At 33.9% G+C, this 12,665-nt stretch overlaps 3 protein-coding genes across 8 annotated transcripts; all 3 read left to right on the top strand.

Moving 5' to 3' along the window:
* Positions 1–628: 628 nt before the first annotated feature.
* Positions 629–6,885, top strand: LOC108331403 (putative glucose-6-phosphate 1-epimerase). Of its 6 annotated transcripts, none has more exons than XM_017566052.2 (9): positions 632–1,034; positions 1,369–1,443; positions 2,018–2,074; positions 2,830–2,990; positions 3,123–3,263; positions 4,113–4,215; positions 5,056–5,155; positions 5,635–5,881; positions 6,435–6,885. In XM_017566052.2, the coding sequence occupies exons 1-8, from the start codon at positions 915–917 to the stop codon at positions 5,847–5,849; spliced, it is 972 nt and encodes a 323-aa protein (XP_017421541.1). In that variant the 5' UTR covers positions 632–914; the 3' UTR covers positions 5,850–5,881; positions 6,435–6,885. The 6 variants fall into 6 exon arrangements, with proteins under 6 accessions (XP_052732103.1, XP_052732102.1, XP_052732101.1 ...); XM_017566051.2 differs by having other exon boundaries at positions 6,423–6,885; XM_017566050.2 differs by having other exon boundaries at positions 6,418–6,885.
* Positions 6,886–9,057: 2,172 nt separating this feature from the next.
* On the top strand, positions 9,058–11,034 carry LOC108331402 (peroxidase 16). Its single transcript, XM_017566049.2, has 4 exons — positions 9,058–9,381; positions 9,497–9,694; positions 9,817–9,982; positions 10,387–11,034. The coding sequence occupies exons 1-4, from the start codon at positions 9,166–9,168 to the stop codon at positions 10,791–10,793; spliced, it is 987 nt and encodes a 328-aa protein (XP_017421538.1). The 5' UTR covers positions 9,058–9,165; the 3' UTR covers positions 10,794–11,034.
* A 317-nt stretch (positions 11,035–11,351) lies between these two features.
* On the top strand, positions 11,352–12,386 carry LOC108330138 (uncharacterized). The gene has a single exon (XM_017564649.1). It carries the CDS (start codon positions 11,352–11,354, stop codon positions 12,384–12,386), a length of 1,035 nt encoding a protein of 344 aa, XP_017420138.1.
* The last annotated feature ends 279 nt before the right edge of the window (positions 12,387–12,665 follow it).

The raw sequence follows: 12,665 nt of genomic DNA, 5'->3' as shown, positions 1-12,665 counted from the left end.
ATTAATGGATGATTTTGTGATTCGAACTCCCTAAATTAACAATGGTTACAGGTTTTGTGATAGAGATTCGTACCAATCTAATATTCAAGTATTTAGTGTTAAAAATAGTTTACAAATTCAATGTTTCCATATTTTCAATTAAAGATTAGATTAAAAGTTATATGATTTCATTACGTGGATCGGACTAGATATACTTACATGAGTCTTCTCTCACCAAAATTAAAATTAAAGAAGAATAGGACTAAACAATATTTTCGTATTAATAAAAACTAATTCGTAAAGTAGCATTTACATAAATTATATAATTATTTTTCAATAATGTCATACTGTTAGGTCCCTATCATTTGTCATGTTAATATCATGCATAATGTTAGGAATTCGTGTCAATCATTTTAACCCTCTATCATCCATGGCATATCTAATTAACTATAGAGACCAAAACATAGCTTTTATGTAAATGTTTATATTCATTAAAAGTAAATGAATTTATCAAAAATAGTAATAAGTCATATAAATAAATATGCAATAAAAGAACAAGGTAATTATGAAATTAAGAAAAAGAAAATATTTATATTTAAATTGTAAATTGTGAGGACCTTTAAGTTTAGTTTTATTTATTTACTTCAAAACAAAGTTTAGAGGTGTGGTTGCGCGTACACCCAAGGTGAGAGGATCTCGGGGGAGTGTCCGAGGAACGAAACAAAAAAGCGTAGCTTCGTCTATGAGAAGTGGCGGTGAAGTTGAGAACGAGCGATCCAAAATTCGTGAAATCAAGGGATTTTACTATTTTGTTCTGTTACTATATATATATATATTCAGAATCGATAGAGCGAAGCATCAATAGGCGCACTTTTAGGCACTATCATTAACATTATTATTATTATTGTGATTATTATTATTATTGTTACGTTATCATGAGTGGCGAAAAGGAAAAAACCTCTGCACCTTCTTCTTCGCCTTATGTTGAGTTCTGCAAAGGAGTCAATGGCCTTGACAAGGTTATCCTCCGCGAATCGCGTGGCTCCTCCGCCGAGGTAATCGCTACTTATTCCTTACAAAACGCGTCTCTCGTTTTTCTTCCTTGATCTGATTCCGTTTATTGTTTTCCACTTTTCGCGTCGCATTCGTCGATTCTCATTTGCGGTTTCGATCCACTGAGTGCTGATCTTGTGAGAATTGATTCGGATCTGGAGGTTTAGGTTTTTGTGGACTGATATCGCGGTTATTTAGCTTAGGATGCTTGATCTGGTTTCGAGCACTGGTTTTCGATTATATAAATCATAGAATTAGAGGAATGATGAAGAAAAACTGACTGTCTCTGTTTCTGGCACTGTCCGATTCTGACGTTTGCGGTGCAATCTTGTTCAGGTGTATCTGTACGGTGCACACGTGACGTCGTGGAAGAACGACCATGGCGAGGAATTACTTTTTCTCAGTAGTAAGGTGTGTATAAAGTATGATGGAACGTGTTTGTATTCCATCTCTTGTTGCTAGTTCATTAATTTCGTTATTTAGGCCGTCGCGTTTTAGTTTCAATAGGTGTTGTTTTTTTTTCCCATTATGTGCTGTTGTGACCCAATGAAGACGATAAAATACGAATTTTGTGCTATAGATCTGGATTGGTTTGTTAAGTCTTGTTATCCGTTGAATTCGTTTGTACATTGAGTGATCGGAGGAAGTAATTGCTTGACTTCTCATAACTGTGGGAGCTTTCTATGGTTCAAGATATTGATTTGTTTTTATGGCACATTAACATCTAACCCCGTTTCTGATTTTGAGGTGGATTTAATTTCTCTAAATTGGCTAGGAAATGTGTGAATTTCTATCATGATTATAATCTACTATATAAAATGTTGGAACTCCTTGTTATTTAATATTTTCTACAATATCAGTAAATCATATTGAGCAAATTAATTTGTCCATGTCAGTCTGGTTTTGAATACTTTCAAGTTGAGTGTTTCTGTTGATTAGATAAGCTATAATCCATATTATTTACTGTTATTTGTTCCTTATGCAGGCTGTATTTAAGCCTCCAAAGGCAATTCGGGGAGGGATTCCAATTTGCTTTCCTCAAGTATGTACTTCTTACATAATTTTGTTTTCCATTATTGTTTTTGTCATCATAATGCATATTTAGAAGAGGTAAAAAAAGTGGAGAAAGGAAGAAGAGGGATTAGAGGTGAATTGTTAATGGCTCACAAATAATCTTTTAAAACTTAAGGATTGATGTTCTAAAATTAATTAATACTTTTTTAAAGATAACCACTTGTGACATTTCATAATCTCATAATACTATCGACAACTTAATGTTAAAATTGATGGTTTTACACACAGATTTGTTTACTCTTAGCCATTTGGGAGGAAAAGTTAATCATCATTCGACATTTGAATAACATCACAACACTATTATTTGCTTGTGAGGTATATTAATTGTATTCAATCACATTCATATACGCTTCATCACTTTTTTTGGAAAAAGAATTAAACATATTTACACGTGGTTGATCATGCATGCTGAGTGGATATCCCCAGTGGCATGTTAACCACTATTCTGATTATTAACACCACTTCTTTAAATAAAATACCAAAAGAGTAATTTGTATTTAAAAATCCATTTTCCTTCTAGATTTTATTACACTTTTGATCAAACTCAATCTGCAAATCATAAATAAATGCTAGATCAATAAAAAATTGAAATCCAGTAATTTAAATTTCTACAGTCTATTTCTGAATATCATCTAATTTGTAAATGGATTTTCAAAAATACTGTGTTATGATCATATCATTCAAGATGATCCGTGATCATAGAAAATTGCCCTCTGTTTTCAGTTTGGAGGCCTTGGCACCCTCGACCAACATGGATTTGCTAGAAATCGATTGTGGAGCATTGATGATGATCCTCCTCCATTTCCAACAAATACGTTGAGCAAAGCCTTTGTTGATTTGATACTTAAGACCTCTGAAGAAGACTCAAAAAATTGGCCTCACAGGTACAAAAAATATTTAATATGTTGTCTATGTTTATTTTTTAACTACATTTTTTTAAACCTGCTTATTTCATATTTTGAATTGGGTATATTATGTTTCCTTATGTTATTATATACCTTTCTGTTTGTTTGTAGTTTTGAATACCGTCTTCGGATAGCTTTGGGACCAGGAGGAGATCTGATGTTGACATCACGGATCAGGAACACAAACAGCGAGGGAAAACCATTTTCATTCACCTTTGCATACCATACATATTTCTCTGTATCAGACATAAGGTTAGTGCAGTATGCTTGTTTGACACTTTATCACAGTTTAGTGCTAGTGTTATGTTTTACATTTATAACTTAACACTGTTGTCACATTTAACAACTTGCTACTATGAACTTGCAAACTTTATTTGTCTATTTCAGTGATGACATTTCACAAATTTTGTAATGGACTATCCTATTATTAATTGGTGAATTTTGTAACCAAGATTGTAGCATTGGGTAGTTATCCATATAATTATTAGGTTTAAATATATTTTTGATTCCTGGAATATGTTTGGCTTTTTATTTTGCCACCTCTTAAATTTTTCTTGATTATGGCCCTCTTTTCTTTTGTATTTTGTTCTTGAAAAGTTTTTGCGATTTAAAAATGGCTGCTAATATATTTTTGGATTTTTCTTTTGGTCCTTAAGAAATTTTTTATAACATTTTTCCTATGAAGATTCTAAGCTAGTAAAAACAATGTAATATGATTATGGAGTATGGATATATACATTTTCAGTGCCGCAGTGTAAAATAATAAGCTATTGTTATTACCTATATGAAATTTTCACCATGCAAATGGTATCACGTTATCCAAGTTAACTTTTGGTGCATATGTACCTGACCAAAATGTTATGTGTAAGCTGAAACATTTCTGTTTATACTTAGTTAGGTTTCTCATTTTTTGGTTGGTGAAATTAGAAATTTTTGTCGTATTTATAAAAATCTACTTATGTTTTGCTTTTCTGTAGTTTGAATTCTAATTCAATGGACTTTTTTCTAATTTTTTTTTTGGGCTTTCTGTATGTTGATTGTTTTATGTTATTATAATTAAAAATGGATTAACATCTTATTTGTTTATTTGGATGAATTCAGTGAAGTTCGAGTGGAGGGATTAGAGACCTTGGATTATCTCGATAATTTGCAGAACAAGGAACGTTTTACTGAACAGGGGGATGCTTTAACGTTTGAATCAGAAGTAAGATTGGTTTTTCCCTTTTCTTTTGTTTTAGGAAGCAAGACACTGATATTAAGTGTACAATTTGGATTTATTTCCATAAAATGAATTAATTGAATAATTTTAATTAAAAATACTTTAGGTGAAACTTAAAATAGCAGTTTCTTTTTATAATTGAAAAAAGTAATAGACTCAGAAACTTCGTTCTATAGAACATTCAAACAATTTATAATTCTTAAGTATGTTTTTTTTTATTTTAAATTGTTTATCAATTTAAATGTTTTTGTGGTATTGAATTCATGCCAGAAGTGGGCTTTCACATTTTTTGAACAATGTTTTTGATTTGACAACTTGTGTGAGTTCATGATGCGCACATGTGGAAGGATGAAGAGATGCAAATGTGTATCGTTCATCTCATCACTCACAGAAACAAACAGTTAGTTTCTTTTTCTTCATCCCAATCCCCCTAAGCTTTTTTGCTTTTTTACTTTTCCCCTACTGATTATTTATTTTTATTTCTTTTGCCTATCTTTTATTTCTTTTCCACCTTGTCATTCTTTAACGTGCTGTACTAGGGTGGGGGGAATTACCGAGTATTTTCTGGCTGATGCTGTCACCCATTCCGTATCTGGGTATTGGCTGAACCCAACCCATTTACGTAAGAAACACATCTTTACAGAATAAAATTGGAAAAGGGAACAAAAGAAAGAAAAACACGTACCTGATCTGGTTTACATTTGGTTGTACCTGGTTTCTAGTATTACTTGACCTATTCTGGCTACATCAAGTGGCCAATTCTGATATATTGATGTTTGTTGAACTCTGTTGACTTTAAAATGATTCTTCTGTTTGATATGATAGGTGGACAAGATATATCTCAGCACTCCTACAAAGATTGCAATTATTGATCATGAGAAAAAGAGAACATTTGTTGTCCGTAAAGATGGCCTTCCTGATGCTGGTGCGTATTATTAAGTCCATCTTATATAGAAATAGTGTTACTCATAAGTGTACAGATTAGAACTTCCATTATTTTAATTTTATATTTTAATTCAAAATTGTATTTCATATATGTGTGTATTTGATCAAGAACGGAATGAGGTATAAGGTGTAAAATATATCTCTTCTAATTTTCATGTCTAAAATGTTCATTTAAGACTGTAAGGTATAGCGTGTAACATTATGGTGATAGTGACTTCTGCGAGAAATTATGATTTAAGCTGGCAATGACAGTTTCCAAACTTAACTCGGCACATTTGTAGTCTAGTCATTCAAGACCTTTTAAGCTAGTAATAATGAACTTGGAAGAATCATAAGCATTGGAAATTGATAGTCGAAGTAGATAATTTCATTACAGTTGAGTTGTGATGCCTCTAAGTTCAAATTAAAGTGACCGTCTGCCTAGTTTTTCATAAGTTTACATTTATTATTACTGTGTAGTGGTGTGGAATCCTTGGGATAAGAAAGCAAAGGCCATGGCTGATTTTGGTGATGATGAGTACAAGCATATGCTGTGTGTAGAGGCTGCTGCTATTGAGAAGCCTATCACTTTGAAACCTGGAGAAGAATGGAAAGGAAGGTTAGAGCTTTCAGCTGTTCCCTCTAGTTATTGCAGTGGACAACTTGATCCCCAGAGAGTTCTTCTGGGAAGCTGAATGATCTTTGTTGTGTTCTGTGTCCTGTACAGGTAATAACCGTATATTATTATATTTCAATGCAAATATCCTTTAATATTACCATAAAACACGACCTAAGCCTCGGCTTACATTTGTCCTCCTTAAATTTTGGAAACAAAAGAATTTTGAGTAGATATTTTTAATAGATACCAATTTAAAATCCAGAGAGTAATTGAAAGAAAGTAATATATCATTCTAAATCAACTTTTCTTAATACACAACCCTCTATATACGTCCTACCTTTGCTACTATAGTTAGAGGAGAAAGTCTTACTAATAGAGGCTCTTCCATTCAGCTCTTTGGGCCCATCTTTATTTCTTCTTACATATACTTTAATAATCAGGCTTTTTGCCAACAATTTTATCCTCTCCAAATGACATATTATTGCTTAAGCTGATGCATATCATAGTAGCTCCTGGCTCTGAAATTTGGTTTTCTTGGGCTTTGATATTTATGATTTATTAATCAAAGATTAAAACTGTTAGTTGCTCGGTTGTCTTTTATACATGTATTAATCCATTTAAATGTGTCACTAATAATCCTTTAGGAAAGATTTATCTGCAGGTAGCCTGTTGCAACATTTATGGGATGTTAAAAAGGAAAGTGTCTTCAGTAATTTTGCCCCTTCATGTTTCATTTAAGTCTGTGGTGGACAGATGAACTCATGTTGGATAGATTTTTATTAAACTTTTATTTTTTCCCCTGTAATCGATGACAAACTGAACAAAGCGTATTAAGCTGTGGAGGCCACAGTTGTTGCCATGGATGCCATGGAAGATCGCAATTACAGCCTACAATTCAACAGATTTTCACGTTGGGTTGAATGGCCTAGACCCAGAGGGATTCATTTTGAATTCATAGTTTTTTGGGTTTTTAAATCCCTGTAAGTTGTTTTTTCTAAATGTTATAGGGCAATGAACACACCCTTTAAGAGTATTTTATAATGCTAAAGGAGTGTACGACAGAAGAACGATTGACAAGTGATTAAATATTTCTGGGTTATTTTGTTACATAATCCTATGTTTAATTAAATAATTATTTGTTCTGCCTTTGCCCTGTAAACATGTTTTACAAATCATTGTTGATCATCTTGGTGGATGGAGGAGTAATGTATATCTGTTTAAAATTGTATCCTATTTTATTTTCCCTCTTCATCATCTTCGATCAGCTGTCAGCATCTTATATTTGTTTTTCGTATCTCTTGGTTTAAGTTGTCCCAAGGCTGCCATAGGTAGAAGCCTAAAAATGGGGCTTTTAGCGAGGAATAAAAAATAATTACAAGTGAATATTCAGTCTGACAAAGAGTAACAGTTTTTTATAGCAATGTCTTTATCGAATTGATACAGGCCTAATATTCTGTTCGGGTAGTTTGCGATACGCAATTAAATGGAAATAAATTAACATTTTCTTATATAATATTAAGAAAACTGTGGCCACTTCTCAAAAGTGTTCACAAGTTTTGATTTGGTTTTACTTTCTTTTTGATAAATTATGGATTTATTTTCCAAAGTATAAGTATGTTAAAACAAATATTATTTTTACGTGATAAAGTCGTCAAAATTGACATGGGAAGGTTCGATTTTGTAATCACCCATTGTCACATTTTCTCTGGTTTACTTTTTGGCCCACTATTATGATTCTTCAATTTTATTGATTATTTTAATTAACTTATATACTGGCAAATATTTGAAAATATAAAAAGTAAGATGATAAAAAATGTATATTAATATAAATAGCTATACTATTCGAGTGAAAATAAATAAATTATGCCATGTTTTAAAAATTTATTCTTATGTCATACTTGTTAAACATATATGTTCATTTATTTTTAAAATGGCTAAAAATTTGAATTGACCGATGAGTTTTGATTAGAGCCGATTTTTTATGGAATCAGCATATTAGTTATTAATATGTTATATGGCACCAACCAGTTTAAGTCTCCGACTTGATAAAGAACGGTTAGCGTAATTCTTCATCATCATATTATTATAATGCCTTATAGAGCCATATTTTTGTCCTATTTGTTTTTCAGTTTGAATTTGAATCAAACATATCTGTAAATTATTCTCAAATGCCATTCCATCTAGAAAATGTTTGCTTGCGGACTCATCAACTTCATATTATTATCCAGAATATAGTAGCCTACACTTATAACTAACTATTCAAATTAAACTAAATCCTTATTTTTGGGAAATCAAGTCATCCCAAACATTAACAATTGATTAATCTATGAATAGGCAGCATTCAACTTGTGATGATGTTTGAAGGAGACATATTTTGTTCATTAATCTAGGACACGGATTGATTCGTTGCTTCTACCTCGAAAAATGTAATGATAATATGATACACAAGAAAGGAGATGAGAAAACTTTAGAATTTACACATGCATCCTTCTTGCTAAAGTTTTCTATCAAGTCCAAGTCTGCGCTACGATTATGGCAATCAATTTTTTGTCTCTTCATTTCTCGCTAGCATTCAAAAGTAATAATACTATATATAATAGCACAACTAGACCACCATAACAGTTAAATAAATGGATAACTCAACACAACTTGAACCCAATTTCTTTCAATTTTACATGCAAATATAGAGATATTTGAGTCTTTGACCCAGAATTTGATCCTCTTCCAAGTGCCTCGTCATTGTTGATTTCTAGCATGTACATAATAAGTCCCATGTGATGCTAATTGCATGAAAGCTTCCTTTTCTTTTTTTACCACACGTTATGATCAAATACACTGACATTCTCTCTAATTATATAAATGGAAAATTATAATTTACTTCAGAAAAGAAAAAGCGAGAGAGATCAATGTATGTTTCTTTGATCATGGAACATAACATTAAATTTCAATTCAATAGTTCATGCTCGTTTCCCAAAATGTATACATATATGTATATTCAGAGTTAACAAATTTATCTTGCATAAAGACTTTATGATCGGACGATCATTATGTAAAACATTTTCTACACTATTTACTCACAAAAATCTTCACACTTGCATAGTATAAAAATTAAACTAAGTTTTTAAGTCATCTTAGCTTCAATTACACTTCTTTCCACCCATTTTTCGCCATTGCATGTGAAGTCTATGGCCAGACTGTCCATGAAACTGACTTTAGTTCTTCGTATCCTTCATTCTCCAATTCCGAATCCTTTTCAATCTCATCCCATTTTTTTATCATTACATGTGATATATATATACATATATGTTTTTGTATATATGATATATATTACAATGTGCAGCATAAGAATGAATTGATAGCAGCAAAAAGTAAAAAGAAGTGAAGAAGTAGTGATGGGGGATCATAGCTTTCTTGTGATTTTTTCATCCTTGTTGGTTCTCATAATTTGTGCAGACACAAGCTTAGCTCAACTTACTCCAGGTTTCTACAGAAAGACATGCCCCAATGTGGAACGCTTGGTTCGTTCTGCTGTGGAGTTGAAGTTTCAGCAGACCTTTGTGACTGCTCCTGCTACTCTCAGACTCTTCTTCCATGATTGCTTTGTGAGGGTATGTAAGAATGCTAGAGACACTTTTTTCTTACATATTCTCTAGCAGTCATGTAGGAAGTGCATTTATCATATTAATTGATTGTTCAATGATTTTCATTTTCATTTCTGCACAGGGTTGTGATGCTTCCATTTTGCTTGCATCTCCAAATAATAAGGCAGAGAAAGATCACCCTGATGACATTTCTCTAGCTGGGGATGGTTTTGACACAGTGGCTAAAGCCAAGGCAGCTGTTGACAGTGTCCCTCAGTGCAGAAACAAAGTCTCTTGTGCTGATATACTTGCTCTGGCTACCAGAGATGTCGTAAATTTGGTATAATACTTTCACATTACTTTTCTACTTTCAAGTTACTGATAAAATTGTTCTGTTTCTATGTTTGACCTCTACATGCTAAACGTTTTCAATTGTCATCACGCCATCCAACAATCCTTTAGGCTGGGGGACCATTTTATAGAGTTGAATTGGGAAGGCGTGATGGGAGAATATCTACTATTGCCAGTGTTCAACGTCGTCTTCCTCATCCTCATTTCAATTTAGATCAGCTAAATTCCATGTTTTCTTCCAATGGCCTCACCCAAACAGATATGATTGCCTTATCAGGTAACTTCAACACATTGACAAGGTTCTCTTTTTTCATTATTCAACCAAAGTTATCAAAGAATAAAATACAATGTTTGCTTCTTTATTCAAAATGTTAAGAAGCGAATTTTAAATCCAATTCAATTCTACAAATCCGACTTGTAAGATGAGGTTTGCATCCACTTATATACTATAATTTGTTTTATTTTTAATCAAAGTGAGATTTTCAAAACATCGTTTCAGTGTCTTATACGTGAGATTAAATATTAATAGATGGTAACAACAGATTCAGATGATACAATGAATCCAATAAATAACAAATCTAGTTAGAATAAGTTTAAAATATGGTTATAACACATTCAATAATAGATGACCAGTTTTATCTCTAAGAAGGTTGAAAATGATGTGTTGTTTGTTTGTGTTAGGTGCACATACTATTGGATTCTCTCACTGTGGTCACTTCTCAAAACGGATCTACAATTTCAGTCCCAGAAAACCAATCGACCCAACATTAAACTTACAATATGCCTTAAAACTTAGAGAGGCATGCCCTCTGAGAGTTGATTCTAGAATTGCCATAAACATGGACCCTATGACACCCCAAAAGTTTGATAACCAATACTTCAAGAATCTGCAGCAAGGAAAGGGTCTATTCAGTTCTGATCAGGTCCTGGCTACAGATGAAAGATCAAAGGGCACAATCAACTTATTTGCATCAAGTCAACTAGCTTTTAACAATGCTTTTGTTCAAGCTATCACTAAGATGGGAAGAATAGGTGTCAAGACAGGAAGACAAGGGGAAATAAGGTCTGATTGTTTCAGGGTTAACTGAGAAACTGAAATCATGACATGCTCTCTACAAAAATGTTTGTAAGATGATTCTATCATACTCAAGTTCTGAAAAAGTGAGACTAGTGTAATAAATGTTGATTCTATTGTAGTAAACTAAAGCAACTGCTTTAACTGACGTGTGTCAGTTATACTGTGCCCTATGCACCGCTTATATACTCTCTTACTACTCTTACCTTTTTGAATATATGTTTTTACATTTTCCCTTTTATTCTCTGCTCTATCTCTCTTACTCTTTGCACCACGCTTAAGTCTGCATACCCTGCATCAGCCACGCTAACAGTGGTATTAGAGCAAGGTTCGAAAACCTGGTGGATCAGTAGAAACCGATCAAGAAGAAATGGCTGGCGTGATACACAACAATCTTCCGATGTTTGATGGAAAGGGATTCGACGACTGGTGCGTTAAAATGGACGCCATTCTTGGTTTTCAAGAAGTAGACGAGGTAGTCAAGAAGGGTTTTAAAGAGCCATTGAAGGGAGACTCTGAAGAGACAAAGCGATAGTGTAAGGAGAACAAGAAATTAGACTGCAAGGCCCGAATGTTGTTGCACCAATGCGTGTCAGCCACCATCTTCCAGAAGGTATCGAAGGCAGGCACGACGAAGGAGATCTGGGACATTCTTCAAGAAGGCTATGGCAACATAAGCAAAGTCAAGAAGATCAAACTACAGTCACTCCAAAGACAATACGAACTCTTAGGCATGGGAGAGCAAGAATCGATTGTTGAGTATATAGGTAGGATACAAGTGGTGGTGAATTCCATGAGAGCGTGCGACAAGGTGGTGAAGGACAAGAAAATAGTGGAGAAAATTCTTAGAACGCTAACCCCGCAGTACGACCATATCGTTGTAGCAATTGAAGATTGCAAAGACGTGGAAAACATGAAAGTAGAAGAGTTGCAGAACTTGTTGGAGGCCCATGAACAACATCTGCTTGAACGAAAGAAAGCCGAAAATGAAATGGGTTCGAATCAAGCTTTATTAGTAAGAAGCAGCTTTAAACCCAGAGGACGAGGTGCTGGAAGAAGCAGAGGTCGATGGGGAGGCAAATTCGGAGGAAGAAGTGTGAATGTCTCTGATCAGGTTGTTGGAGAAGAGTGCAACGACAACAAAAGAGGCAGAAAGCAAATGGGAGGGAGAGGTAGAAAGAATGTTGATAAGAGAAACATCCAGTGCTATACATGTAGCAAGTATGGGCACTACTCAAGCGAATGTTGGCACAACGAAACTGCAAAGAAGAATAAGGAAGATGAAGTTAATCTAGCACAGGATGGAGACGTAGGTTATTCTGATTCAGATAATGTTCTTTTAATGAGTGTTACAGATTCTAATAAAGAAGTGAAACGGTGGGAATTAGCACAAGAAAGGTGTTGGAACAGGTGCAAGACTGAGACATGCAGTAAAGACAAATGTCGAGAAATCGAGATGCGAAAGAACGAGATTTGCAACGAAGACAGATGTCAAGAAGTGAACAAACATGTGTTGATATCTCAAGACTCAAGCCATGCAGAAAAAGAAGATTCTTGGTACTTAGATATGGGTTGCTCTAACCACATGACAGGCAAGAAGGAGTGACTAATAGATCTGGATTCGAGTGTTAAAAGCAGTGTAAGGTTTGCTGATAACAGTGTGATAATGGCCGAAGGCGCCGGAAGGATTCTGATCAGACGCAAGGACGAACAATCCGCGTACATGAACAACGTGCTGTACGTACCAAATATGAAGAGCAATCTGCTCAGTCTTGGGCAGTTACTTGAAAAAGGATATACTATGAACATGCATCAAAAGCATATAGAAATATTTGATGACAGAAGACGCCTCGTGCTCAAAGCTCCGTTGGCCAGAAACAGAGCT

Source organism: Vigna angularis, chromosome 4, assembly GCF_016808095.1.
Source record: "Vigna angularis cultivar LongXiaoDou No.4 chromosome 4, ASM1680809v1, whole genome shotgun sequence".
Lineage (NCBI taxonomy): Eukaryota > Viridiplantae > Streptophyta > Magnoliopsida > Fabales > Fabaceae > Vigna > Vigna angularis.
This window is presented reverse-complemented; position numbering and strand designations above follow the sequence as displayed.

Excerpts from the sequence above, each read along its gene's own strand:
- LOC108331403 (XM_052876143.1), top strand. The coding sequence starts at position 915 with ATGAGTGGCGAAAAGGAAAAAACCTCTGCACCTTCTTCTTCGCCTTAT. Across the intron at positions 3,264-4,112 it reads TTCTCTGTATCAGACATAAG|TGAAGTTCGAGTGGAGGGAT; the intron begins GTTAGTGCAGTA and ends GGATGAATTCAG. Across the intron at positions 5,156-5,634 it reads AGATGGCCTTCCTGATGCTG|TGGTGTGGAATCCTTGGGAT; the intron begins GTGCGTATTATT and ends ATTACTGTGTAG.
- LOC108331402 (XM_017566049.2), top strand. The coding sequence starts at position 9,166 with ATGGGGGATCATAGCTTTCTTGTGATTTTTTCATCCTTGTTGGTTCTC. Across the intron at positions 9,695-9,816 it reads CCAGAGATGTCGTAAATTTG|GCTGGGGGACCATTTTATAG; the intron begins GTATAATACTTT and ends ACAATCCTTTAG. Across the intron at positions 9,983-10,386 it reads AGATATGATTGCCTTATCAG|GTGCACATACTATTGGATTC; the intron begins GTAACTTCAACA and ends TGTTTGTGTTAG.
- LOC108330138 (XM_017564649.1), top strand. The coding sequence starts at position 11,352 with ATGTTGTTGCACCAATGCGTGTCAGCCACCATCTTCCAGAAGGTATCG.